General features: G+C 44.2%; 2 protein-coding genes across 3 annotated transcripts in view; one reads left to right on the forward strand and one right to left on the reverse strand.

Moving 5' to 3' along the window:
* Positions 1 to 13,200, forward strand: part of mipepa (mitochondrial intermediate peptidase a) — a 30,149-nt gene extending 16,949 nt beyond the window's left edge. Inside the window, exons 18-19 of the mRNA XM_017420040.3 lie at positions 1,106 to 1,179; positions 11,864 to 13,200. Coding sequence (XP_017275529.1) covers positions 1,106 to 1,179; positions 11,864 to 11,964 — 175 coding nt within the window. The 3' untranslated portion in view covers positions 11,965 to 13,200. The remainder of the gene's footprint in view (positions 1 to 1,105; positions 1,180 to 11,863) is intronic.
* Positions 13,201 to 14,666: 1,466 nt separating this feature from the next.
* The window catches only part of tnfrsf19 (tumor necrosis factor receptor superfamily, member 19), a 19,247-nt gene continuing 10,797 nt past the window's right edge, over positions 14,667 to 23,116 (reverse strand). The window contains exons 6-10 of one of the 2 annotated variants that reach the window (XM_017420136.3): positions 18,074 to 18,238; positions 16,438 to 16,563; positions 16,181 to 16,283; positions 15,533 to 15,771; positions 14,667 to 15,376 (exon numbers count right to left, since the gene is read on the reverse strand). In XM_017420136.3, the coding sequence (XP_017275625.1) occupies positions 15,372 to 15,376; positions 15,533 to 15,771; positions 16,181 to 16,283; positions 16,438 to 16,563; positions 18,074 to 18,238 (638 nt within the window). In that variant the 3' untranslated portion in view covers positions 14,667 to 15,371. Of the gene's footprint in view, positions 15,377 to 15,532; positions 15,772 to 16,180; positions 16,284 to 16,437; positions 16,567 to 18,073; positions 18,239 to 23,116 lie in introns of both variants that reach the window. The other variant, XM_017420135.3, reaches the window with a different exon arrangement.

Here is a 23,116-nt window from a genome sequence, read left to right on the forward strand (position 1 = left end):
TTATCGGTCGATTCCAGTTTCCGATTTTTTGCCGATTTCAGTTTGGACCTACTCCGATTTTCTTTCCCTGTGAGGTATAATCAACAACATAAAAAAATAATTATTTAATCAAATTACAAACTGACTGTGTGTTCAGGATGACATGTTTAAAAACTTACATTTTCTCCAAAAAGCACGATTGGCTCATCTGCAAACATAAATATTACCATAGCAACAAGACCTCTGTTCAGAAGAAACTGCTGCAGTCTTTAACTTCATATGGAGGGAAAGGAAACAACCGGGTCATTGTTAGATTCAATTATTCGTTTTATTGTAACTACATGCATGGTAAATTTACAGCCTGATAAAATTTGACATTAACCTGATTATAAATTATAGGTTTCACATAAAACAATCTGGCCTTCAGCGTGGAAACCCTCGGCTGTTCACAGAGCTGCAGACAGACTCTGTCGAGTCATTGTTTCCTTTCCTTCTTCATTTAGTAAAAGCGACTCCACCGAAGACGTGTTACTGCTGACACTAATTAGCTCTAATCCATTGCGCTTTCTCAGCCGGTCAAGCTGAAAACCGTCTGATTCCAGCCATTAGCTTGCTGATTGGTGCGTTCCTAATTTACTCAGAAGTAAGATAAATGTTTCCCTTAACTCGTAGTTTTGTTCTGTTTTTCCTCGTGTAAGTCTTGAGACAATCCTTCAAAAGGTGAAGGCAAAGTGGAAATCTGTTTTCCGTTTGGCGCACAGAGACGGATGCCTTCTGACAGGCCGCCTGCCCCGAACACCGTGACAGACTCGAGTCGACGCTGAACATGACACGAAGAATCTAAACCTCATTCGTTAACAGGCCCTCCAGGATCATTTGTGTATGAAAACAAGTTTCAGCCGCCTCCGCTGAGCCGAGCCCTCTGGGGTCTTCTCCTCAGCTTTTCCTTCTGTCGCCCTCTCTCCTCTCTGAGACCGTTTCCTGTCACCTTCCTGTCACGAGCCAGCATCTGAGGAGGCTTTCGCCCTGGGCTGCCGTCAGTGGCGGAGAGGTGTAAAGGAAAAAACGTTTCCCTGTAACTCTATCTTCTCCTCAGACTCTTCTTCTGTCCTTGTGTCTCCGGCAGGGACATGGGGGAGCGTTACCGCCGGGAGATGTTGGCCCACGGAGGAGCCAAAGAGCCCATGTTGATGGTGGAAGGCAAGTCCGAACATTATTTGTCCTAAATGTTGGAGAAGTCTGTCCATGTTTCCTTGTAGAAGGCTTTAAGCACGTCGGACTTGCACCTAATCGGGTTGACTCCGAAAGTAAATCAGTTTTAGAGGCACATCCAGCGAGTGATGTCTGAGAGTTTCATGAAAATCTGCCTCGTGGTTCATGAGACAGACACACACAGCTCCTTCAGCTGACGGAGGCGACTCATGCAGCTCCAGTTTCTTCAAGTGTTGTGGTTTGAGTCCGTCTGCGTTTCTATGACACGTATTTACTAGTTAAACACACGTTTAAAGGGGAGGGGGGTGTTTTGTCTTTGTTCACAGGAGCTTTGTCAAATCACAGACAAAGTCTGCTCGCTGCCACCCAGCGTTCTGTTTAGTTCCCAGATTAAACCGCGGCGCAGGGAGAGTCGGAAACTGTTGATTACAGGTTGGAGGGCTCAGCGCAGACAAAGGATTTCCACCCGTACGGTCACATGGCCTTTTTATTTCATTTTCACCGCTTCTTCTGGGGGTTTAACTTTTTTTTGTTGTTGCTGTCAATGGAAGCAGTTTACGCAGAATTAAAGAGAAGGAGAGGAGTTTAGGTTTTGTAAATGAGCAGTCGTCCTCTCCTTCAATCATTAGATCGTCTCTCTGACAGAACCGAACCGTGAGCTAAAAGCTGAAGTTCGAGCCACCGACCCAGAAGAACCTCAGCTCAGGATCTGGTGTTTAAAAGTCATCAATCTGGAAGGCGAGGGCAGATGAGAATGTTTTTGCTGGTTTCTGTGTGTTCGGGTCGTCTGTCTGCTGCCAAAATACCTCATGAACCACGACACAATACCTCTTGGAGCTCACACATTTCAAGGTGGCTGCCGCAGCCTTAGAGAACACAAAAATGGGTCCAACTTAGTCAGTTTTACAGATATGGCGCTCACATTTGGCGTGGTTGTAGCTGAGACTCTTTCACGACACATACTCCCAAGTGCTGCTCACTGCTCGAGCTCTTTATTGTCTATTAGCAAAATATCTTATGAAACTTTCAGAGCGCAATCCCTGGAGTCAGTTCCATTTAAGATGGCGGCCACAGCTAGTCGACCTGATCCAACAGAAAATTACCCATAACTCAGTGAATTTTGACAGATATTGAGCTAAAGTTTGATACGGTAGTATCTGAGAGTCATTCCCAACACAAACTCTGAGCATAAAAAAAAATCAAGGTGTCATGGCGTTCAGGGTTCAACCAAAACGGCAAAAACTGTCATTTCTCAACAAAAGAAAAGCGACGTGCTTTATGTCGTTTTATGGTTCTCTTTTGAAGTAAAAATTGAGCAGAATAGTCGGTCGCTTTAGTTCCTCTGGCTTTTTTTTCCTTTCCAATAAAAGTCTCTGAGACAAAAAAAAAAAAAGAGAGAGAGAGATGGTAAAAATATCTGGGCTGGAAATAATGCCTTGGCAAATGAACTTCCTAACGGAAAATCCAGATCAAATAAAGATCCTTGAAATGACAAGATGGGGAATCCAGTCTCACATATTTTGCTTTATACCGTGTGCAGTCTTTGTATTTATGACGGTCATCTGATAAAAGCAGACTTTTCTAAATCACGACAGGAATTTATGACATGCCTGGAAAAAGGATTCAACTAAAGCAGGAACTTTCCTGTATTCCTCCTCCAGCCGTGATGCAGTCGTGATGCTTCTGCGTGTCTACAAACTACATCTGTGTGTGTGTTGAAACATTTATCTTTTAACTGTTCACTGATGGGGTTCATAGCAACAATCCTGAATCCGTGTAGAAGAATGGGGGGAAAAATATGAGAAGAATCACTTTTTTTAAAACATCTGAAGGTGTATTTAGTTCAGGAAAAGATGAGGAAGGCTAGAAAAAAAGACCAAATCTGCATCTAACCGTCACCCTTAACCCTTCAGACAAAGAGCCTTGGAAACGGAGGTGTGTAACATTTCCTCGCCGTCTTCGTCAGCGAGGTTGCAGAGGGGACACGAATGAGAACCGGAGCGGACCTGGCGAGGCCAGTCGGAGGGCAGTCTTTATGCGAATGCCTCCCTGTCCGCGACCAGACGTTTCCCAGGCAAGCTCGGTGTTGAAATATAAACCTATTTATTACATCCGACGCAGAAGCCGTGGGCCAGGGTGAGCGAGGGGAGAGGAGGGAAAGGGAGCCGGGGGGAGCAGAGGGTGAAAGGTGATCGACCGGCGGAACTGAAGCTCAGGTCCTGCTACAGAGGAGGCTTTCATCGCCCCCCGACTGTTCCCATAGCTTCCACCGCCGAGCACAGGAAACGGATCTGCTCAGCCTCGGTGGCCGAGTCCCAGGACCCCGTTTGGGTTTCGTCCTGAATAGGTGCATAAGAGTGGAAGCAGCCCGATTCGCTCTGGGGTTTGTCACACAGCTTTGAAATAAAACATGCAAATTGTGCATCAGAACGTGCAGTTTAGTCAGGATTGGTGTCCTGGTGGCGGTGCGTTGCACAAAGTAGACCAACTTCGAAAAAAACCTAAAAACTCATTGGTGATCAATGGAAGTTTGGTGAAACGGATGAGAAAACTCTGACGTGCTTCACAGTAGAAACATTATTGAAAGGTTAAACAGCTCACAGAAAGTTTGACTTCAAATACCTGAACTGGCAGTTTGATATTTTCTATGTTTTTTACGCAATCTTTAAGTTATGATTTTTGAACTTTCAGCTGCGTTGGCACCATTCAGAATTTCTTTTTTATTATTATTGTCAACATCATAATAAATGTCCTGAGAAGTCACACTGCACTTTTTTTCTTTTTTTTTTTTACCCTGATTTACACATCTGTCTGAAGTCAGGCAGGAGATTGAAGAAACATCACATCAAAAGCTGCTGATTTACAGCCAAAGCCTTAAAGCGGTCCTGATTTGTGATCACCTCTGTCTGTAACTCATAAATTTATCTCAAAAAAATCCTTTTCATCTCCCAGTTTCCTCCTCAAATTGGTCTCACGTTATCTTACGGAGTGTCAAATTGCTTTTAGATTATCAGGATGTCATTTAAAGCCACATCTGTGCATTCATATTTTTTATTATTATTATTATAATTTTCCATGTTTATTCAGTTGTCTCGGCAGAAGTTGGTTTTTAACACTCTGTGTCAAAACAACGATTTAGGTTTTCATCCAACCATGGAAGAAGCTCGAGGTCAGTTAATATAAGAAAGTTTTTCCAGAAACCAAACTTTCAGTGGGGATCACCTTCAGCTTTAAAGTTCTCTATAAATATTAACATATTTATTTTATTCAAGTAAAAAGTGATTTTCCATGCATTTTCATCTGGCTGTTATTTCTCTGATTCTTTCAGCATTAATTTAGCGGAAATGTGGGATCCTTAGTCTAAATCTGAACAAACAAATATCTTGAATTAAAAAAAAAAAAAAAAAAGTTGGGTGAAGCACTTTCATTTTTGTTACTTCCAGGTCAGAAAAATGAACTCAAATTTCCTCCCAAATCCAAATTACACCTCAGAAAATTGGAGATTCCTCACAAGCCCCAACTTCGAAATCCAATATGGCTGCCTCACCAATAAAAAGTAATAACTGCAGTAATAAACTATTTATTTTTCACTGTTCTTATGTTAGTTGTACACCTAGTACTGTAGTACAAGGTGTACAGTGTTTGAATACAGAGGAACACAGGTATTAGCTTGTATTGCTAATAGTTAAAAAACCAGCAGGATTTGCTCAATGTTGCCTCAGTAACCTGACTAAGTGTTTAAGTTGCTGTTTGGACATGATTAGGGTGGGTGTGACATCAGTTCTGACTTCCAAAGCAGCTTATTTGTGTCTTTTGGTTGGTGACCAGATGTGCTGCTGCATTATGAACCACCTGTATGGCTTTTTAGTCTACATTCTTAAGACCTGCATTGTAGTTGTCAAGGTGATAGACGGCCGTACTAAATTTGGGAAACCCAAAGGAGTTTCCCAGCCAGCAGACAACAGCCACAACCCTTGAAAGACCTAAAACCACTACAATTTAGAAAATACTTTAAAATCCAACTTTTCAAACTGTTGGGACATTCGATCAGTTTTATTAGTTTTTTTATACACCTGTCCTAAGACGGGACGTATTATGGTATGGTGACGTCCGTTCATCCATCTGTCTGTGGACAGTTTCTTTTCTGAGCTCTAAATTGATAACCCTTTAACATAGAAATGTCAAACTGTACAGCTGGACATCTCATAGGCCAGGGATGATCCCTATTGATTTCACAGTCATAAGGTCAAAAGTCAAAGTCACAGGTGAACCCTTTGTGAAAACCTTGTCTGTGCTCCAACTCTGCAGGTGTCGAATGTACGAATATCAAACTGCTTCTCTGGATACGTCCTGCATCTTGGGTGATCCCTATTGATTTCAAGGTCACAGGGTCAAAGGGCGAGAGCTGATTTAGCACCAAAGACGACCTATGACAAATATCAAACTGTATCAGACATTTTCTATAAAAATCACACCGTGTGATTTCATGTCCACAGCTGGGTCTTTTTCCTGCTCCTCCTTGTCTGAATTTCATAATAAGAGCGGTAACACCAGCGCTTAACTTCCATTTATTGCGGTACTGATACCTGCTGGACCTTCGGACAGTCTGGCTTTTATTAAATCCTACGTCGTACAGTGTGACATGTCCAAGTCTTTTAGGATTTTATAAATCGTGCAGTCTGATCCGGCCTCTACATCATGAGGTCGGTCTTAAGAGTTTGGCTTCAAAACAATGCAACTTACCATCTTTTGTTTTTCTTCTTCTTTTATAAAGGTGCTCAACAAAGAGCTGCTCAGTGCGGTGTTTGTCATCACTCTTGTCTCACTTGTTTTCTGGGCCTGTTTGAAGTGTGCTTTGTAGAAAAACACTTCCTGAACTTCAAAGGTGTAATTACAGAGGCACTGAGCCTCTGCTTTGCCTCCAGGGTTCGACGGCGGGAACTGCTTTTCACACTCTGACATGTTTTCGAATGGCAACAGCTACTGAAGCAGCCAGAAATATGTTTTGAAGTGTAACTTAGAGTATATGAATAATACAATTACAGGAAACGTGACACCGCAGAGGGAGGGGAGGCTGCCGACCGGGTTATCTCCCGGCTGCGGTCCGTTCGCCTTCATGTTGTGGGTGGGTGTATAAAAGCAGCAAACTTAATCGGGAAGCCCGCGTGACTGGAATCAAGTAATTTTAGAAATGATGCCTTTTTCTTTCTACCTTTTTAAAAATGTTGTTTGGTGTTATGACTTCAGATGAAGCAGGTCAAACTTCAAAGTGCATTTTATAAACTTTTTAGACAATAAACTGTGTAAAGTTGTCCTTAGTTGTACTTCGACAACTGATAAACCTTTGGATTCAACCCAATTCAAAAATGGCTGCCACAGCCAACAAACCTTAAAAAATAAAAACTACAAAAATGGCTATAACTTAGTCAACATTTCCCCCAACACATACTCTGAGTGCTAACAGATTGCACAAAATCTTTGTAAAAAAATTGTTGCCATTACCTATTTGAGGTCAACTCTGTCTGTTAGCAAAATATCTCCATGGGACAAAGTTTAATGAAACTTTCAGGAAATAATCATTTGATGTACATCTTGGTGGGTGATTCACATTCCTTCGAAGGAATGCTAGGCCTTTAGTTGTTTAGTTTTTTGTTGGTTTTTTTTTTATAGGATGTAGGTGATGGGACAGTTTAGTCCCGCTGCCTTTTAGCCATAATATAGTAAAACATTTTCTTGACGGTAACTGAGACCAGTTGATTTTTATCCAGCAGTAGCTGCAGGCAGGACGGCAATTTCGGCGAGTTTCTGCTGAATTCTTGTCCCCAGAGCTGCTAGAAGCCGCAAAGGTCTTCATTTAGCAGATGCCCATCGCCCACCACCCTTTGAGAAGATAAACACGCTTTTCTCTGCACGCTGCTCACTCATGTGAGAAGGGGAAAGCCTCATTTAGCCCAAGGATTGCGGAGATTGTAGCTCTGGCGCAGGGTTTCAGATCGAACGCTGCAGCCTGTTTGTAGATCCGGTACTGTAAAACGAGTTTTGTGATCCTCGGGTTTGAAGAGTTGCCATTCCCTAATATGAATAACGTCTTCTGTCTGAAGTAGGGAGAGGCCCGTTTTTGTTGAAGTTAAGGAGCGAGTCTGTGATTGGAATTTTCTCACACCGGCTTTAACGACTTGCATAAGAGAAGCGATCGGGTGGTGCTCTTCCCTCGCTCAACAAGCGCTCTTGAGAAGTCCTCTCGAGCGAGGAACCCAGCTGCCGGTTGCTCCAGCGAGCCTCCAGCTCCTTGTGTGTCCTTTAACACCTGCTGTTTTACCCAGACTCCGTTGGCCAAGTTGGCTTCCGACGCTTGGCCCTGAGATGACCGTAACGAGTAGAAGGGCCCGCTCCTCCACGGCTGCGTCAAGCGCCATTATGAGTGGAAATGGAAACCCTTAAAGGAGGGATGACTCACACGGCAAAGCCTCTGTCCTTAAGCTCCCGCAACAATGGACACAAAGCACAGCCTATGTTTAGTTTGGCTCGGGTTTATTCTCAGAGCTTGGCCAAGGGTTTGTATACAGCTCTGCCAGCTGAAACACTATCAAGCATGCGAAAAGACTGTTACTGAATCTCTGCTTCTGCTGCTGGAAACCACAAGAGGCCGGGCGGCTGTGTGAATCTGCACGTTTCAGCTGTCGTTTGACTCGCTTCAGCCAGAAGCTAAAGAAAAGCTAGTGGGAAAAAGTTCACGAGTAAAACTGAAATGGTTTTTTGGTAAATCAGGAAGGAAAAGGTTGGTAACGCAGTTGGGTAGAAAAAGGTAGGCTGAGTGTTTTATAACTACAGATGAGTGCACAAGACATGTTTTTTTTAGAGAAGGGTTTGTTTATTTCAGCAGGACTATCTGAGAGTCCAATAGCTTGGGTACTGAGCCATCTACACATCTGTCACTCACCGCAAACATTTGTGGGAATTCCTGAATGCAAAAATAAAAAGTGACGGTCTTTCCATCAGATTCAGAATATTTTAAAGCAACAAGGAAGGTCTGATTTAACCTGAATTAGTTATTTATGGATTTATACAAACATAACCAGAATGAAAGTATCATTCTTTAAAGTAACGCCTACCGCTTGCCGCCGCCTTACGGGCCGAAGTTCAAAACTAAGGTCTTGCATCATCTCTTAGTGCTTAGAGTAGAAGTCCGGGAGGACTCTCAGCTACTGCCATACCAAAATGTAGCTCAATATCCCAAGTATCTAGTCTGTATTTTACTCTTTGCAGTCAGACACACCATTTGTAATCTATAATCGCTGCTTTGAATATTCAACTTAATATTCAGCAACACACGCTTTGTGGAACAGCTGCCATTATCGCCTGCCTTTCATCTTGGCAGGTGATATGTGTGTGTCTTTTAGCAAAATATCTCATGAACCACTGGGCGGGTTTTTATGAAACTCTCAGATAGTAACTATCAGATGTACGTTCAAAACTACAGAACTTTTGAACTCAACCACATTCAAGATGGCTGCCACAGTTAATAGACCTTAGAAAACAGGTACTTTGCTAGAACCCCGTTAGTTTTAGTGTGGGTTGCAATATTATTATTATTCCTTCTAACTAAAGTTTTTTTCTGAAGTTCTGTTGTTGTTCAGACGAACAAAAACTGATTTCTGTAAAAGTTCATTGGCAGCTGATTGGAGAATACTGCCCATGAGTGAAAGTTTATCTTCTGGTTAAACCCGTGTTCTTCAGTAAGTTTAAAAGCCACTTGTCCATTTTCCCTCCAAGCCCTCCAGCTTTAGTGTTCATCTCTTTAGCGTTCTGGTTATCAGGCTCCCCTCTGGGTTCTGTCATTAATCTGAGGTTCCGTTTGTGCGTAACTTTCCCGCTAACAGCCCGTAACAAAGCGTCGTGTCAGAACACAAGTCTGAGTCTGTTGTTACTGTGCTGCATATTTTACCAGCAAGGGGGGGGGCTTCCATTTCACTTACTCAGCTCCTTTGATCGTGACTTTTTGCTGCCGATTCGCTCCTCGGTGCAGAGCTGGATCAGTGGTTAGAGCAGTTGTCCTCCAATGAGAGAGTTGGAGGTTTGATTCCTCATGTTGAAGTGTCCCTGGGCAAGACACTGAACCTCTTATTGCCTCTGATGTGCCCCGTTGGTTTTTGAATGTGATCTAAAGCACTTATTAGACTAAATAAAGGTTGTAAAGCATTTTGAGCGGCCCGATTGGCTAGAAAGGCACTAAAGAAGTAGTCCATTTACACGCAGGGGGCGTTTTTTGGGAACTGTGAGAGGAAACCAGAGTACCTGGCGGCAGGTGCTCAGGAGGTAGGGGTTTGTCCTGTAACTGAAGGGTTGCTGGCTCAAAACCCTGCTTCATCTGTCTCAGTTGTCGTGTCCATGGGCAAAACTCTTCACCTGCCTTGCCTACTGGTGGTGGTCAGAGGGTTTGGTGGCGCCCGCCCCAGGGCAGCTGTGGCTACAAGGTAGCTTACCACCATCAGTGAGTGAATGTGTGGATGACTGATTGTAGTGTGAAGCGTTTTGGGGTCCTTGGACTAGATAAAGTGCCATTTACCATTTTACCTGAGAAAACATGCAAAAGCCATACTGAGGAAGCCCAGCCAAGATTCAAACCCAACACCTCGTTGCTGCGAGTCAACAACAATAACCACTGCTCCACTCTGCAGACCCTAAACATAACTCAATTTAACAATTTCTTGTAAATTTTGAAAGGTGCCAATGAAACCAGAGCTAAGAAAAACTGCCCACATTTTTGACTTTTAAAGGGACCCAAGATCAGAAGAAATGTTAAAGCTGCTGCCAGGGGCTCCCTCTGGTCACCATGGTAACCACACACCCGTGTCCGTCACTCCCTGATAGTGTTCTTAGGAGACAAACAGACTAAAAAGTAAGTCTCAAACAGTTTCTGTGTGAAAACTACAGCCACAAATTCTTGAACCGTGAGCAGCGGAAGAGTACCGGTCACACAGGTGGACAAAAACAGGCACCTGAATGTGCGCTCTCTGCGCTCTGAGACAATTTGAGACAAACTCGTACTGAAAGAAGGTAAAAATGCCTATATTTTGATGTATAGTTTGTTTACGTCCTTTAAAAAAATGTGGAATAAGGACGAGGTTGTTTGAAAAAAGTTGAGAACGTTTCAAGAGTTCAGAAGTTAACATTAACTGGTAGAGGAACATCTTCAAAAATCATAAAACTTGAACTGTGATTATGTAAAAATCAGAAATCAACAGTTCAGTCATGCAAAGTCCAACTTTCTGTGACCTGTTTAAACTTTAAATGTTTCCACTGTGAAGGAAGCCTGAGCCGTAGAGCTTCAAGGAGGCCTGGGTTTCCTCCGTTGTTGTCGAATAGGGAAACTTCTGTTTTTTCGCAAATTTTGTCCACTTCGTGCAATGTTTTTCTGCCCAAAGTCCTAGCACAGTATTCCTCATCAAACTGCACCTTTTGATGTATAATTTGTGCGTTTTTGTTTTTTTTTCTTTTTCAAAGCTGCGTGACGTGGAAAGAAAAAAAAGGCAAAAATTGCAACCGAAATCAAACCAAATGGCACTAAGTTCTGCTTTAACACATGTCTAAATTTACCCCATTCCTCCTGAGAAACGTTACAAGGACAGGGTTAGCTGATTGTCTTGTAAAACCAGTCACTGTTATTGACACACGATGTAGCCCTTTGGTCCTGAAACGCAGAAAGAGCTTCAGGGTTTCTGTCGTGACTCTGGGAGCCCGTTTCTCCCACTCGTCAGACTCCGAGGTGGAGTCTGACGAGTGGGATGAAGGTCCGCTCACCCTGTCTGGTCTCCGCTCTAAAGCCGTAATCGTACGCCGCCGTTCTCAGCCGCAGCGGAACCCACCCTCCTTCAGCTCTGAGTTACAGAGTCCTGGTTGGACCGTCCGGTTCCAGCGGGTTCTGTTGACCGTCCGTTCGTCTGCATCATCTTCTAGCCACGAGGCGGGGTGTGACGGGTGGGTAAGAGGAGACGATAATCCGCCACCTTTTTTTTATTTCAGAGCGTTCTCATGCAGCCCGCACTCCGTTTCTACCTGCTGCGTCTGGTTCAGGGTGGCAGCAGCATAAACTCCACAAAATGTTGGTGTGTGTGTTTGTGTGTGTGTCAGCTCAGCTGCAGTCATGCGTGTCAGGGCCGACATGCTGGTGCGCCTGTGTGTGTGTGTGTGTGTGTGTGGAGGTGACCCGTGCAGGAAAGAATAGGGGGGGAAAGAGGAGGTGGAGGGGATGGCGCCTATTTACATTGGCAGCTCCACAAGGGGAAATGAAGTGACTTCAAAGCGAGCGTGCAGCCGAATTGTAAGGCGAGCGAGGGAGTCCTCTACGCATGAGCTGACAGCAGACGGGCTCTGAAAACACCCAGACGTTCCCAGGACTCGGCCGCACAGTTTATACCTGCTCTACACGCTGCAGTGTAGTCAGATTGTGGGTTTTATTTATTTTTAACCCTCATAGTCCTACCTCATCTCTGCGTCGACTTTTTAAACTATTAGAAAAGCTGTAATTTGACTCTTCTGTTGGTTGGTTCCTGTGTGTGAAGTGGAAATAATAGGGAAAAAAAAAAAAGGAAACAAGTTCATCCTAGTGTTCATCAAAGCCTGCTTCTTAATACCACACTAATACCAGCTGCTCTGTGTGTGTGTGAGACAGGTATGCTGCAGAGGCGGCCCACCATAGAGGACTTCGTGGACGCTCTGGTGTCGGAGCTCAACCCGGACTTCCAAACGTTCTTCCTGGACTCTGAGAGCTGAACGAAGCTCCCCGGAGGCGTCCAGGTGTCGCGCCGCTCGTCTCACCTCCTCACTTCTACCTGTAAATCCATCAGCATTTGTTTTTTTGGACTCGTTTAATATATTTGTCCCGTTTCCCCGTCAGCGAATTAAAGGTTTGAAATCAAACGTGAAAACTCCCGGTGTTCTGCTCTTTGAACGGGTTCTTTGGTTTCCCCTTCTGTCGTTGTTGATTACATTTCATCAGCTTTAACACTAATTGGTGCTGAGCCACACACTGGTTATTTATTCACATAACAATATAATCTTTTTTTTTTTTTGGCTTTATTTTCATTGTTCCATCAGCTCCACAGCTACTCTCGGCTCATTAGGTGTCCAGCTTTTGTTCACCGGGCAGCAGAACATTGTTTTGTTTTTTTTCTGCTCAAATCAGCACGAGGAAGAATCCTTAATCTGCACTTCCTGTCATACGCTCATAGTTTAGGCTTTAAATTAATGCCGCTCCGTCTGTTTTGTCTGTGCGGGGGGAGGACATTAAGACAAACGGAACAGTTTAGTCTTCTTTTTAATACATGGATGTGTTTGAATTCAAGCTATTTTCAGCCGAAGGAAAGAAAGGAACCCACTTTTCAAACATTAGGAGACCCCAGGAAGCTCGCTGCAGTTAGCTCTGTAGCTCGCATTAAAGTTTCATTTACGTTTAGCGTGACTTTAAAAGTCTTAAACCGTAACTTTAGCTTCACTCAGATGAAAAGATTAGAATCCATCCAAAAAGTTCATGAGGGTTTTCAAACTTTGTCGCAGTTCCGCTCTGGTTTCTCAAGAAATTTTGAACAGGTTTGAAAAATTTGCACAAATTATCTTTCTTTCCTCTAAATAGTCACAGGGTCGATGTTCAGGAGCCTTCTCAGTTTCAAATTGAGACTAAAGTGCAACAAAAAACAAATTGCAGGTCAGTTGCAGTGATATCACGCCAGTTTTGCAGTTTAAAGTTTCTTACCCCCTTATGTTGTAATTCCCAACTCAGTGGGATTCCAGGGGGAAATTCACAGATTTTCTCGGTATCAGGGAGTCCACAGGGAAGTGTATTTGGGTTTTGGTTTTTTCGTTTTAGCCTCTTGTTTCAACCTCAGAACTGTTTTGTTTTTTGTTTTTAAAAAAGTGGGATCCAGAGTCATAAAATCTTGAATTCTTGTGTTTTTCTTTGAACAATAAAAAAGGCAACTTTTTGAGCCCCGTCCCGGATCTGACCTCCGACCCGAGCGTGTCCTCTTCTCTCCTTCGGTCTTGTTTACGTTTCACACCCAGCGAGGAAGCTGATTGCTCCACGCCTTGTTTTATTGTTTTTGGGTAAGTTTTCCTGGCCGAGTAACAGTGCCACACACAGGCCTGGCATAGTTACTGCAGCATTTTTGGGTCATTTTCGGTGCTTCCTTGTGACAAATCTTTGAAATGGTGCCTAATTTTAAAACATTGTTCTGTCAAAAAAAAAATGGCCATAAACGTGTTTCCCACATTAAAAGCTGTTGGAGCAGGAATAGAAATACAGGTGTTCTTTTTTTTTATTTATTTAAACAATGCCTTTTTTGTTGCACAATTTGCTAATGCAGTGAAGACACAAAGGCAGAAGGACTGCAAATTCTGGTAGATGACGGGCGCTGACTCAGACTCTCCAGGAGCGCTCAGTCAGCACCACAAAGTGTCTGTTTCAGACGGGAACGATGAGGCGAGCTGGGCCGAGCTGCAGCTGCTGCTCCCTGTAACGTTGTCTCTGCTTGCCTTCCTCAGACCCGAGGCTGAGGAGGAGCTTCCCATGGAAACTGAAAGGCGTGAGCACCACTTCAGGCAGCAAACTGGGTGGTTCTCAACACACGACTCTGTGATCGAGTTTAAAATCAACTGAAGCACAGTCGTCATGAGGAGCGTTTCTGTGGTTTTACATCAAAACAGCTGTTTACCTCGAGAGGAGGAAGCTCCAAATATTGGTTTTAATGGCGGTTATGAGCACTATCTTACCTGTTGTAGATGGCTCTTTGAATGACAAGAGTTTCATTCGGCCCACACTGACGAGCTAACAGCTAGTCTGAGAGCAAAGTAGGAAAACCAGAGCGGTTCCTGCAAAAGCTATTTTATGAACTTTTACATCGTCATCAATTTGGCGTTACATGGTTCCTCCTGCAGACAAATGATATTCCCACCAGAAGGGCTACTGCTAGCTGCTGCTGCTGCATGGATAACATAAATTAAAGTATGAAATTTGATTTTGAAGTAGTTTTAATCCACTTTAGTCTTGCTCAGTTCAGTCAGAATTAACCTCTTTCTCCAAATGGAGGCTGTTCAAAGAGCCATCTACAACAGGTAAGATATTTATGGTTAATAACCTTTACACAAAACCCCCCACTTCCAAAGATCTGAAGTGTGGCTTTGCTTGTCAGCTAGGAAGACTGATGTTTAAAAGTCGAGGCGTTTTAAAACAGAAATGATTTGTAACTAATAATACGCTGATTTTATCCCTTTTTTTAAAAGAAACTACTTAAAAGTTGTAAAATGTCAAAATTAAGAGTTCTGAGGTTTGACATGTATGAAGTAAATTAATTAGTAAGTTTTAATTACAACAGTTTCAGAATTGCATTGTGAGAGATGTGAAGTTCAGCAACAAGGAGACGCATTTCAGAATCTCAAACTCATGATGGGGAAAAAAAAGGACAAATTGGACCAAATGATTATGTTTAAGTGGTTTATTTACAGCAATCATGCAACCAACATCGCTATGACTGGGGTGAGAAAGGCAAACGTGTCGTCACGGCTACCGCCTGTTACAAAAATATTCACCTATTTACTATTTTACAGTATCTACAAGACATTTCTCACGTAGACATTCCTCGGCCTAACTCGCGCCGTGTCATCAGGATTGTCTTCAAGGTGCAACGTTACCACTTTTGACACTTTTCTTCACACTTCCAATTTGTTTTTGTTTGTTTACCCCCCTGCCCCGCCCCACTCTCACACACAAAAGCTTCATAACACCAACTTGCAAAATGAGCGGTACGAGTTCCCATTGTCCTACATGTGAAGATGCTGAAACATTCTCAGGGCGGAGCAGAGGCTCGCTTTAACTGCTTCACGGTCGTGAGTCAGTGAGCCGCAACTTCATATGATTTAACCCTCTGGGCCAAAGAGTTCACATTCTCTGTGTGTGTGTGTGTGTGTGTGTGTGTGTAGCTCTGCCTTTAACCCCTGCAGACTGTTCGTTTGCATGTTTGTACATATTCTGTTTGGACCGTCTGAGATCAGGAGAAGGCTTTTCAAGGAGGCAGCGCCACCACAGGTGTGTGTGTGAGGGGGGGGGACGAGTGAGTAATGTGAGACGGGATCAGGCCGCAGCCGTTGTTCAGTCCAGGATGCAACGCAGGCCGAAGAAATCCTTGTCATCCTGGGAAGAGGAGGAAACACACGCAGAGATTAGTAACCCTGACTGAGCGCAGGACCGAAGCTGCTCACCGTGGAGGAGGAGCCTGGAGGAGGAGGAGTTCCGTGCACCCTGTGTGTGTCGTTCAGGTGGGTGACCTGTGCCACCGTGTCTGCTCACCTTCCTGCGTCGGCGCGTGTTTGGGAAGGAGCGCGGCGGTCGCAGCGTCGCCGCAGTCCTCGCTCCTCCTCTCCTTCGGCTCGTCTTCCTCCTCCTCCTCTCCTTCAAGTCGTCCCGCAGGTTCGTTGCTGCGCCGAGGAAGCCCAAAGTGTCCTCTCATCCCAACGCCTCGGCCACAGTCGGGTTCCGGATAGCCCTCCGGCTGCGTCGGGGCGACCTCCTCGTTCAGGTTCGTGTTCCTGTAACACATCCAAAAAGAATAAAAGTATTCATCTCATCTCTTCATCGGTAGGAATACTTTTTAAGGCACTGCAGCTGGTATTGTTTCTATGAATCTGTAATGGTGGCAACACCCACTTCTCTGTCGTTCAAACAGATAATTTAGAACATTAAATCACTTATAGCACACAGAAGAGAGGGAGAGAAGATCGCTGCCCTGGAGGCCATGAAGCCGTTCAGTGTTTAACTATAGGCTTCTTAAAGCCAAACTCACTGATCAATATCAGCAGAGCCATGTGAAAAACACAGATTCACAATCACAGTTTGGTTTTGTAACCTTTTTGGGAAGGTACTCTGTTTGGTTTCAGTCACATTGTGTGTTTGTGTGTGTTTGTGATTGAGAGGATTTACTGAAAGCCCCCCCCTCACCCGTCACTGAGGCTCGTCTGCGACGGGAAGGGGCTGATGTCCTGGCTGCGACCCAGACTGCAGCTGTCGTCGCAGCACAGCGATGGAATCAGGTGGACCGGCCCTGAACGCAGCACGACACACAAAAAGAGCGAGTTTCAACGACAGAAAAGCCCTCCCGTTTCCACCGTCACAGGCTAATGCCACTCCGCGGCTTAAAAGCGCACCGTGATGAGGGGAAAAAAAACAACACAAAAAAGCTCTTGGGTCCAACCCACCACAGCTGTGTTCGGGGCCCAGCTGACACTGGCAGCAGGGTCTCTGGGGAAAGTCGTGGAGCCAGCGGGCGTCCAGACAGGAAAGCTCTGCCCCGACGTAAGGACAGTCCTGGGACCTCAGAGAGGCTGCTGGGAAAAACAAAACAAAAACAACATTACTTTCTTTGAGCTGGAACAAAACAAAACAACCAGGCAGGCTGAAATGTAGTTGTGTGAAAAAGTGAAGAACAATCAAGCTGTTTGTTCGATCTGAGGCGGTCCAAAGAGCTATCTGCGACAGGTAAGATATTAACTCCTAATAACCTTTCCTTTGAACTCCACTTTAACATGTTTGAACACTACCTTAAATACCTTTTAACTAATAAAGTATAGATAAATGATTCACTAATAGTCCCTTCATTTATTAACTTTTGTCCACTAAATTATTTAGAAGCATTTCACAGAACCGTAGTTGTGGGGTAGTCGGATTAAACTTCACGGTTTTTGGTTTTTTTATAATTAAAATAATTTTAAAAAGCCTAAAGTCCCAGATAATCAGGACTGTTAGCATCTTCGTGGCAGAGTGGGCAAAGGGCGGGGTGAGTGCCTCAATCAAAACAAACCACTGACAAAATAATTAACTCCAGTATTCACTTTGAGAGTTATAAAAAAAAAACCCAACTAAAACAAAAACACAACAACAGATGAGTGGTAACGCCCTGATAAATCCAGCCGCGTACGTTGTTTTCCCGAGGAGGTTACCGGGGTAACGTGACCTCATTAATCAGTCGCCCGGGGACGTTTCTCATACCTAATCACCTCTGGCCTCGTGAACGCTGCTCGTTATGCAAGTTCCCACAAATATGCAACATCGGGCTTCGGGAAACACTTAAAGGCTGCAGCCTGTTTGCGGAGCAGAGGAGTGGAGCTCAGTGCTGAGGCGGCGGCAGCACTGCGTCCTTTTAAAAAAAAAAGGCCTCTGCGACGTCTATTCAGGCGTCCATCTTGGAATGAATGCAGATTAAAAAGTAAACGGCTCGACGCAACAAACGCCTGGCGCTCCTTGAAGGGATGCCTTTCATGCCAGAGTTGTAGACGAACATCATCTTATGGTGAGAAATGATGGGAGTTAAGAGCCGTTTTGGTAAAACCTTGGAAATAACGTGCATCACTGTTAGCGCTCAGCGCGCGTTGTGTAGGACTCTCAGCTACGACCACGCCAGGTTTCAGCTCAATATTAGCAAAACTCATCGTTTTGTAGCCATTACCATGGTGACTAACGTTGATTAGCTGTGGAGGCCATCTTGAACTGAACCGACTCCAAACGTTAATCAGTTGTAGACGTGCGTCCAACGATCACTTTCTGAGAGTTATCATAAAATCTGTCCAGTGGTGCATGAGATATTTTGCTAACAGACGAACAGGGTTGACTCAAACAGTCGACGGCAAAGATTTAAACAAACATCTCGCAAGTTTCAGAGCACACATAAGCTTTCCTTAGGTTTAGATATCTCAGCTAAACCACATTTTGTACTGGCGAGGTTCAAAGTTTAACCCTTTCAGAAACCCCTTTTAAAAAAAAAAAAAAAAAAAAAAAAGCTGTTACCATAGAAACCTGGGACTAAAATGACTGGTTCAAAGACTCATCCTGACTGACCGCTGGGCTTCTTCTCCAGCAGCTGCCTCTTGCAGTAGATGACACACAGCACCAGCAGCGCCAGCAGCACCGTCGCCAGAGCGCTGCAGATGACCGCGGCCAGCGCCATGTCCCGCGGGCTGGTCACCACCGAGGGGAGGGGCACCAGGTTCACGCGCCCGCTGCCTGCAAAGGAGAGCGGAGGACACATCAAGTGTTAGCAGAGCTTTTCTTTTCTTTTTTTAAGCATTCTTTAGTTGTTAAGAAACACACACTCCAAGCACTAACAGAGATATCCCACTATCGCTGGCGTGAAAGGCAGCCAATAAGAGCTGAGCCTTCTTTTTCCCTCTCTCCTCCTAAAGTTAGGCCTGTTAAGTAATATATCAGGTCCAGTAGTGAGTCAGACTTCAGAGTGGTTTGAACTTCTGCTCGAATCGCCCGGCAGAATGATTTCATCCATTCATCCATTTTCTTTACCCGCTTTTCCTTTCTGGTTCATGTGGAGCTGGTGCCTGTCTCCAGCAGTCACTGTGCGAGAGGCGGGAGACACCCTGGACAGGCCGCAAGTCCATCACAGGGACACATTGAGACAAACAACCCTCACTCACACCTAGGGACAATTTTAGAGCTATCAATAAACCTAACCTGCATGTTTTTGATCAGTGGGAGGAGTGCCACAGGGAGAACATGTAAACTCCACCCATAGAAGCCCCAGGTGGGGAAGAGATCCTGCAACCTTCTTGCTGGGAGGCGACAGCTCTAACCGCTGCACCACTGTGCCGCCCAGAATGATTTCAGTTTTATGCAATCCCAAAAAATGTGTGTGTGTGGTCCCCAGTCTGCTTATAATTCCTCCAGTGTAGGGTTTTTTTTTAATCATAGTTATATATACTGAAAGGTGTCTCAAAGAATCTCCTTTGTAGTTTCCCATTAAATTCCGTCCACAATGGACTAATAGTGACTCAATGACCCCGATCACCTGCTTTTACTGGTAGCGGATCTTCACAACTTTAGTAAACGCTTCATAAATGACAACAAAACATTTTTTCATAGCTTCAAATGCAACAAGTATCTGCAACAATGAGGGAGTAAGTTGAGCGGAAGGCGACGCCTTTACTTCACATGATCCACCCCTCCTCGACCAATCAGAGTCTGGAAACGAGATTAATTACTCCTCTGCGCCCGGAGTCAGTAATCTTTTTGCTCTGGTTTGATGGAATAAGCAGCGGAGTTCAAAGAGAAAACGCCCGTGGTGGATTCTCCTCTGAGCTGCCTCTGCCTTGTTCTCGACAGAAGATGATTTACAGACATTTTTCCCCCTCCGCCATCGCCTCCAGGACACCTCGCAATGCAAATCTACGAGCACACACACACACACAGACACACACACAGTGCGCGGGGGCTTTTGGAATGGGTAGGATCTGAGCACGCATGGGACAAAGAGAAGAAACGCACAGACCGGTGTGTGTCGTTGCACAGATTTCATCCTTTCGGAGATGAAACTTGATGTCTGGGTTTCCCACCCCCCCAGACACACACAAACACATACACACACTATGAGGACCCTTAACACACACCCATATAGAGACTAAAAGAATGCAGCTCATTTTACAAGCTCCCACAAAAACACAGCATCGGGGCTTGATGTGGATTAAAGCTAAAAATCACAACCTAACAGACAAAATATCACCGCTGTCTGCTCTCCAGAGAGATAAAAGGACAGCAAGTGATTCTTGAAAAAGACACTGCGACAAAATAGGAAATCTAAGCTCATCTAAACCAGCTAAGTGTTGTCCAACAGGTGGTTTTGGTTTAGCGTTTGGGATTATTGAGACGAAAGTTACCCAAAACAGCCACGCTTTGCACAGTTTGCTAACAATCACTGATGTGAGGATCAACTCTTTTTCCATCACGCTCAGTGATTTCCTTCCCATGTGGACTCAAAGGACTTAATATGTCTGTAAAACTGGCTGAGTTATGGTCCCTGTATGTGTTGGCTAAGATCAGTTGGCTGTGGTGGCCATCTTGAACCAAATTGACTCCTTAAAGGTTAATCAGTAAATGTTCAACCAACGATTACTTCAACAGAGTTCCATTGAAATCTATTCAGCAGCTCTGCTAACTCTGCAGACAAACAAATGCATGGACACACAAAAACATTACCGCCCTCACCTTTGGGTGGCGGTTATGGACTAACCTAGCCAAATTATCAGGCTCTTTAGGCACTTTGTTACCAGCAGCCTGTCACAAAGACACAAAAATATCAGAGTTTCAAACGTAAAATAGTATTTTAAGGCTAACAAGGGACTTGACAGCTAAAAACTTTGCATACATTTAAGGATTAATAATTAGGATTAATGTCAGGCACTGAAATTCAGTGAAAAAGAAACTAAAGTCTAAAGAAAAGCATCAAACTGTCCAAAGAATTATTTATCAAGATGATTTTAAAAGATTACAAGGAGGTCTGGCTGCATACAAGCAAAAGTATAAAGTGTTTTAGCTCCTGTCTTTTAATGCTGCCTCTCCTGCAAGGCTCCTTCTTTCTGTTTAAAACTTAAACAAAAGAGTAAAAGCATGCAGCTTATTCTTTGTTTGAGAAGTCCCGTAACATTTGGGAAGGAAGGCGCACTGCTAAAACCTTCCCTGCCGTGTAAACAAATAAGTGAGGACAGAAAAGCCATGAAAAGCGTTTTCACAGAGTTCAGGAGAGGCGAATACTTCCTATCCTGCCTTTGCTGAAGTTTAAAAAAAACAAAGGGTGGAATAACTGTAGCCTGCCTAGATTCTCAAACTGAGTGACATGTTTTCCTCTAAGGCCATGTACAAATAACTCCACATAATTAACTCTGATCTTCTGGAATAATCAAATACAATTTTGCTGATGTGTGTGTGTGTGTGTGTGTGTGTGTGTGTGTGTGCATGATAGTTAGGGTGTTGGTTATTACAGAGCAAACAGGGAAAGGGACGAACGAAGCAGTTTGCCACTGAGAACGGCAGGTTTAATGAATGACTTCTTGTCCGATATTTACTCTTCGGTGTATCGCTCACAAAGGCGGCCTTTTCACATCCAAGGGCTCTTTGTTTTGCCATGTAAACACTCAGACAACAAAAAGGGAACAAGGGGATCTTTAACATTCCAACCAATGACAAAACAAAAACGATAAAAAAATCAAAACTCTGAGCGGGCAGATCGGTTCGAGCGCGTGATGGCAGAGCGGTGACACATTCCTGTGTCGGACCTTCAGCGGCAGAGCCTAAAACCATGCCGGTCTGTGTGAGTTCCTGTTTATACAGGCGTGTTTGTATTTAAAGGCTTTGCCTCCAGTGAAGCTGATAAGTTCTTGTTTGCTCTGAATCCCGCTGGTCAAACGGAGGAAGAAGGAACGAAGTGCTGCCGTGAAATGAAAACTCAATCACAGCCGAGCAACCGAAAGCATCCTTTCAGCTGAAACCGTCGCTCTCAGTATTCACTCCTAAACATGTGTGTGTGTGTGAGACATCTGACCATCGTGTCTAAATGCGGCGCTCGGTGTGAAGGTTGGATCCGGCTCATTCGAGGTGAGCATCGGCACAAAGGCAGCCTGTTATCGGAGAACCAGCAGCTGCAGCAAACACAGATAAACGCCGCTCCATTGAACAGAGCTCACCTGCTGATATTATCTGCACACAAACCAGGGCAATAAACCGCAGCCTTTCACAGACTCCCCCTGCCTGTTGACTTTAAGGAATGCCAAAGAAAAGAAGGACTTCTTTACACCTCTGAGGGGATATCTGCCTTTTGTCTGCACAGAACTCTTTTCACGGGCTTCTCTGGCGCGGCTGAGCTTTGTTTGATCCCAGATCTCTAAATGACAGAAGGAAAGTCCGGTTTGCCAGACAGGAGCTGGGATTTTCACCAGATTCTTTAAAAATAATGGCTCATAGAATGAGATCAAGGTACTTTTAGGGGTGGTAAATAAACTAATTCAGTCAAAGGGATTGGCTGAAGCAGACTTGGCTTTTAGAGATTTGTTTTAATCATCACGGGTTGTAATTACAACAGGTAAAGTTTGTTTTTTGGGGTGATTAAACTTGAGTTTTCAGTGGTAAATGTTACTATTAAAATCATCTCTTCCGGTGATGTGGCAAAAGCCGAGCATCATTACTGTCCCGAGGCGGTGGTTTGATAGTTGGTGTTAAAGAGAAAGTTTGGTCCTTGTTGTAAAAAGCTCTTCGGTTGACCTCAAACACAGCTTCATCTCGTCCAGACCGGCGAGCCGACAGCCAGGCCGGGGCGAAAGATGGATTGCTGCCGTCATAAAGCAGCTGCAGCCAGAAAGATTTCATAGTGGCTTCTATTTTTGAAACATCCTGAGGTCGTTCAAAGAGCCGTCTGCGACAGGTGGGACATTAAAAGGTTTATAGTCTATCCACAGAACCCCACCTTAAATGGCCTGAACTATCCCTTTAAAGTCAGACCCAGCAGGAAACACAAACGGCTCGGCAGTCTTAAAACCTTACAATATCGTGACATTTACAGTAGTTTAATATTCTAATGGATGGAGACAATAAATGAAAAGTTAACTCCTAGAGTTTTTATTACTACTATGAATATTTGTCCATAAAAATAAAAAAAAGTTCCTGTTGCTAATCAGGTTTACAGGAGCAAAACATCCTCAAGAGTCCTTTAGAAGTAAACATTCAGATGGGTTTGCAAACATATGATTTACACAGATACATTACTTTTGTTTTGAATCAGGGAGGCAGTAAAATCAGATACTTTCCGGCTGGGTTTCAGCACGGTGGTGTCTGTTTGGTAAACAAAACCCAGACGAAGCTCCTCCGTGATCTCTCTGTAAATCCAGCTGCGATAAGGCCACCACAGGAAGCGGCGACAAGGAGCAGATAGCGCTCCCTCAACATGCGCGAGCGCACGTATCTGTCGACTCGCCTCCACTCGGCAACTTCAGCAGACGAGGCGCATTAAAGAGGCTGAAGGAATCCATAAAAGAAAAAAAAAACACAACCTCATTTTTAAACTCGGCTCCAAAAGAGCTACTTGTAGGGGAAATAATAAAAGGG

This window comes from Kryptolebias marmoratus, linkage group LG2 (assembly GCF_001649575.2).
Source record: "Kryptolebias marmoratus isolate JLee-2015 linkage group LG2, ASM164957v2, whole genome shotgun sequence".
Classification (NCBI taxonomy): Eukaryota; Metazoa; Chordata; class Actinopteri; order Cyprinodontiformes; family Rivulidae; genus Kryptolebias; species Kryptolebias marmoratus.